Source organism: Myotis lucifugus, unplaced genomic scaffold (genome assembly GCF_000147115.1).
Source record: "Myotis lucifugus unplaced genomic scaffold, Myoluc2.0 scaffold_26, whole genome shotgun sequence".
NCBI lineage: Eukaryota > Metazoa > Chordata > Mammalia > Chiroptera > Vespertilionidae > Myotis > Myotis lucifugus.
Window position 1 is genome coordinate 8089089 of NW_005871074.1, and position 5984 is coordinate 8095072.

Sequence of the window (5984 nt, forward strand, 5' to 3'; positions counted from 1 at the left end):
AAGCTCCTCCATATTATCCCTACCCACTTCCGGTACCACGTGCTGTCTCCAGGAAGAGGCGGGGCCATCGTGCGGTCCTGGGACACCCTTTCCCCACCCCTGAGGAGAGGGGAAAAGGAATCTAGATGGCACAGGCGGAGGGAAAATGAATTCTCCTTTTTAAGGAACACGGTGCTGCCCCTCGTTTTCCTGGTCCCTCGATCCCCAGAGTCACAGCGATCCATCCCTCAACCCTCCGGACTCGGGAGCCGAAGGGCGGGGACTTAACCTGGGATTGGCTATTGTTGGCCGACCCCCTTCACGGCTGTCCATTCCCGCTCGCTGGCTGGCGCCTGCGAAGGTGGGCCGGTGTGGGGGGCGGGAAGCTCCTAGGGGGCAGTAGAGCCTATGTCGGCCCTAAGGCGCTCGGGCTATGGCCCCAGTGATGGTTCGTCTTATGGCCGCTACTACGGGCCTGGGGGTGGAGATGTGCCGGTGCACCCACCTCCGCCCTTATATCCTCCTCGTCCTGAACCTCCCCAGCCTCCCATTTCCTGGCGGGTGCGCGGGGGCGGCCCGGCGGAGACCACCTGGCCGGGAGAAGGCGGAGGAGGCGATGGCTACTATCCCTCTGGAGGCACCTGGACGGAGCCGGGTCGAGCTGGAGGAAGCCACCAGGTAAGCTCTGTGCCATTTGTCCTAGGGGGTCCTTTGGGGGTGAGGGCCGTGGAGATAGATACACCTCCAGAGTTCGTCATGGATCGGGTTTCATATTTGTTTACCTTTTGGGGAAGTATGTAGCGATAAGAGACTGGGATATGCTCGTGTTTTCTTTGCCCCTCCTTTTCCACTTCGACCATAATCAATGTGTATTACCATTAAAAAGGGGGAAAAGATCCTGCGCTGACTTGCTAAGCTAAATAGAGGATGCGGAATGTCTCGCCTGGGAGCGACGCGGGGCTGAAGTGACCCAGCTCTGCTGGTCGAGCTCGCAATTTATCCTGCGTGGCTGTCAGGCCGGCTCCCGCGCAGGGAGGTGGCTGCAGCCCCCGCCGCCTCCCAGCGGGGCAGGAGCGCGGAGGATCCGGGCGGGGAGGAATCTGGGCATTTAGCCTTTGCCCGGAATGTTCTGCCCAGGGTTGAATCACGAATAATCAGTGTTGGAAAGCACTTGCGTGTGTGTGTGTGTGTGTGTGTGTGTGTGTGTGTGAGAGAGAGAGAGAGAGAGAGAGAGAGAGAGAGAGAGAGAGAGAGAGAGAGGTGTTTATTTAATCTTCACGGCGACTGCAACATAAATGTTATTACACACAGCATCCCTATTTTACGATTAAAGAACCGTTGGCTCTCAGAGGTCAACGGGTTTGCTCAGTATAATCGGACCTATGCCATTTTATTTCTTGTGTTTCTGCCAGAAAGCTACAGTACTTACGCTTTGTTAATGCAGTATTCATCCTAGAGAATTCTCATCATATGGTGTGGGACACATCTCTCCTTTCGTTCAGGAATTATGGCATCCTCATTGTTGGAAGATGTAACAGTGAAATTCCCATACATTGCTGATGGGGATGTAAAATGGTTCAGTGCTTTGGAATATGGTCTGGCAGTTGCTCCAAACGTTAAGCATAGAGCTAGCATATTACTCAGCAAGTCTGCTCTTAGAGACATATCCAAGAGAACTGAAAACATATGTCCACATAAAAACTTGTACACGTATATTCAAATTCAAGAAGCCAAAAAAGTGGAAATAATTCAAATGCCTATCAACTGATAAATAGATAAAATATGGAATATTCATACAATGGAATTATTTAGCCATAGAAAAGAAAGAAGTACTGATACATAACATTCTGCAACATGGATGAACCTGGAAAACCTCCTGCTACATGAACGAAGCCAGTTGGAAAGACCACATATTTTATGATTTCATTTATGTGAAATGTCCAGATAGGCAAATCTATAAAGATAGGAAGCTTAGTGGTTGCCACAGTCTGGGGGTCTGGGGACATTGGGGGTGGTAAATAAAGTGTATGGTTTCTTTTGGGGGGATGATGAAAATATTCTGGAATTAGATTGTGATGATGATTGCACAACTTTGACTATACTAAAAACCATTGAGGCCAGGCCGGTGTTGCTCAGTGGTTACAGCGCCGGCCCGCTCCCAAAGGGTAGAGGGTTCGATTCCCCCTCAAGGACACATACCTCGGTTGCAGGTTCAATCCTCGGCCTGGTGCAGGTGCATGTGCATATGGGAGACTACCAGTCAATGTATCTCACATCTATATTTTCTCTCCCTCTCTCCCCCTCCCTCCCTTTTATTCTTTAAAAATCAATGGAAAAAAATCTTTGGGTGAATATTAACCTAAATAAATAAATACCATTGAATTGTGCACTTTAAAAGGGTGGGTTTTACCTGGTTTTGCTTGACAAAGCCACATATGACAAACTCTGTAAGGAAGTTCTCAACTACAAGCTTATAACCCCAGCTGTGGTCTCCGAGGGGCTGAAGATTCACGGCTCCTTGGCCAGGGCAGCCCTTCAGGAGCTACTTAGTAAAGGACTTATTAAACTAGTCTCAAGCACAGAGCTCAAGTGATTTACACCAGAAACACCCCAGCTGCTGGAGAAGATGCATGAACAACAGATCTCACCAGCTGTACATTTTGAAAAATAAACATTTATTAAATTGAAAAAAGAAGGGTGGGTTTTATAGTATGTTATATCTTAAAAATTGTGTGAGAAAAAAAACATGTAGTAGTGAAAGGTTAATTGTGAAGAAGGGTCTGTATTTGCTCTGTCTAATCTGGAATAAGTAGCCTGTGAGACTTTAATCCCATGGTAGAGTGATGAAACGCTCAGCCCATAAATAGGCAAACTAGATGGAAGATCAATTGAAGAGAAAGAGGAGAGGAGAAGTCTTTTTTTCTCTTTAATATATTTTTATTGATTTCAGAGAGGAAGGGAGAGAGCCAGTGATAGAAAGAAAAATCAATGATGAGAGAGAATCATTGATTGGCTGCCTCCTGCACGCCCCACACTGGGGATCAAGCCCACAACCCGGGCATGTGCCCTGACTAGGGTCAGCCACTGAGCCACGCCGGCTGGGTGAGAGAAGTCTTAAACTGAAGACTTCTACGTGGGCTTGTTGTATTACCAAAACAAAAGTGTGTTAGGTGCTCAATAAGTATTTGTTAATTGAAAAAAAATTTTAGAAAGTGTGTTTTCAGAGTAAGGTTACAAAATTTAAGATTTTAATACTGCAGAGGCAGTTGTAAGCCATGGTTGGAGCATAGGCGTGCACATAGGGTGGGTGAAGGTGCTGGAGTAGTTGGATGTAAAGCTGGAATGTGTAATGGTCATTTGTAAACCATTTTAAGAGTTTATCTTTCTGGTTGATGTTCCTGAAACTTGAAAAGTATAGGATTGTAATTTATGCAGCAATAGAAAATTAATGCAAAAGATATGCATGCTGTCATGGATGTTGCAAATGTTCTTTCCAAATTCCTTATTGTCTTTTAACTTTATTTTGGTTTGGACATATAAGTTTTACATTTACCTATAATCAAATATGTTAAACAAACAAACAAAAGGTATCAGGGGCCTTTTAAACCTTATTACTCGCCTGGCCAGTGTGGCTCGATGGTGATTGAGCGTTGACCACACTTCAACTCCTGGTCAGGGCAGATGCCCAGGATGTGGGCTTCATCCCTAGTGGGGGCAGGCGTTCAGGAAGCAGCTGATCAATGATTCTTTCTCATCATTGATGTTTCTGTCTTTCTCTCCTTCTCTCTTCGTCTCTGAAATTAAAATATTAAAAAAACCTTATTACTAAAAAAATTTAAAAAATGTGGTCCTTGGACCGGAGGCTTCAGTATTGCTTGGAGGTTGCTGGAATTGCAGAATCTCCTGCTCTAGATTTACTGCTGCAGTTTAGTAAGATACGCAGGTGATTTGTATGCACACTCATGTTTGAGAAGCATTACTCCGTGGAATTGAATATAGTGAGATGATGTTGCACTAAACTACTACAAAGACCTGACTCTATCTTTACATATTTAAATATAGCTATACTTAGAGCTCTGTAGTTTGCTCCCTGAGCTAGTAGCGTCTGCATTACCTAGGAGCTTGTTGGAAATGCTGTATCTCAGGCCCTGCCCCAGATGCACTGAATCAGAATGTGCATTTTACCAAGATCCCTAGATCATTTACATGTTCTCCCAGAACAAGTCATCCAGAGAGAGTTCGTGAAAGCTGGAAGGCACAGATGAGATTACAACCTAATCTCAGAAGTGATATACCATCATATTGGTCCTAGAGATCAACCCTGGCACAATGTGGGAAGCAAGTTCACAAGGGTATGAATACCAGGAGGCAGGGATCATGGGGGAGCTGTTTTGGAGGAGGATTATAATGGCAAGGAATGGAGAGACAGTGAGCTCAGTTAGGCTCCCAAAGTAGTCCAGGAGAGAGGAACTTAAATGAATTTGAAACAATGTCTGAATGTGGTCAGGTTGTTTTTTTTTCAACATTGTATTGTAAAAATTTTCAAACATACAGAAAAGTTGAAAGAATTATACAGGGAATACCTATATATCCACCACCTAGATTCTATAAATAGCATTTATTATATTTGCTTTATCACATCTATCTTATTTTTTGGATTCATTTCAAAACAAGTTGCATGGATTTGAAAGACATTTTCCAAGGTATTTATCAAATGGTAGTGAGAGATGCAGGAGAAAGAGAAGGTGATTCTGAGGTTTTAGTATTTCATATGAATAAAGGTTTCATAGGAATAAAAACGAAGAGGAAAAGGTTTTTATGGAAAGATATGGCTTAGTTTTGTACCAAAAGAACTAGTGATTGGTTATAGAGGAGCTTAAAAAATATGAAATGTAAAGACTTGGTAAGGGTTTATGTACTGCCTTTCTTTCATTTCTGCTGGAAACCAATTAGTCACAGTAGTTAGTCATGTGCCAAGCTCTGGATGCAATGTATGCAGTTGATTAAAGAGAAGTTTGTGATTTTCTGTTCTTATTTTTTTTATGTTGAATTTTAGAGTCTTTGTGGCATCCAGTATTTATTGTCTGTGGTAACAAAACAATAGATGTGAAGCTTAGGAGGGAGAATGGGGGCTGGAGATAGTGATTTGAGAGTCATCAAATATAAGCATAACTCAATTACCAAACTGAATAGTGTTGCCAGGGGAGATCTTTGAGAATCTAGAATAGGTTACAGCAAAAGAGGATCAAAAAGAATACAATGAGAGAGAACCCTCCAAAAGGTAGTAGGAAAATCAGGAAAGTCATACAATGCAAACCAAGCAAGGACACAATTATTTTGCAGACAAGTGATGTGAGAATTGAAAAGAAACTGGTGGATTTGGCAGTAAAAAGATGTTGTTGATTTTCATGGTGGGAGTTTAATATAGTATTAAAGTAATCAATGGGAGGTTTGGATAAGGAGATAGTGTAGACTAGTATACTTCCAGAGTTTGTTATTAAGTGAGAAAGAAAGTAGTCGCTTGACTGGGAAGCAGGATAGAGGGAAGAATTTTTAGGATTAGGTGGCTCAGGTGTGTTTGGAAGCAGAGGAGAGTAACCTAGTAGATTGGGCGAAAAGATGCAACCAAAAGGATGGAATATGGTTGGGGGTGAGGAAAAGTTGAGAAACTTCTTCCTGAGCCAGAGGAGATGATAGAGTAAGTTTGGAGTTGGAGAGAGGGACATTGAGGGATTTACAGCCCTTGGCATCCTTTCTTAGTGAAGATGGAGGGAGAGACACTTAGCATATTAGCCTTTTATATATATACTAGAGGCCCGGTGCACAAAAATTTGTGCACTGGGGGGGGGGGGGGGGGGGTCAGCCCGGCCTGTGCCCTCTCGCAGTCTGAAACCCCCTAGGAAAAAAAGACCTGGTGGGTTTAGCCTGCTCCTGGGGGGGAAAGGGCAGGCCCAATCCCTAGGGGCAGCCCCTGGGCGGGCTCAAAAAAGGGTGATTGGGGAGTT

General features: G+C 44.1%; 1 protein-coding gene across 1 annotated transcript in view; it reads left to right on the top strand.

Annotated features, from left to right (window-relative positions):
* The first annotated feature begins 277 nt into the window (after positions 1–277).
* BAG4 (BCL2 associated athanogene 4) overlaps positions 278–5984 on the top strand; it is a 32685-nt gene continuing 26978 nt past the window's right edge. The window contains exon 1 of the mRNA XM_006086235.3: positions 278–657. Coding sequence (XP_006086297.1) covers positions 388–657 — 270 coding nt within the window. The 5' untranslated portion in view covers positions 278–387. The remainder of the gene's footprint in view (positions 658–5984) is intronic.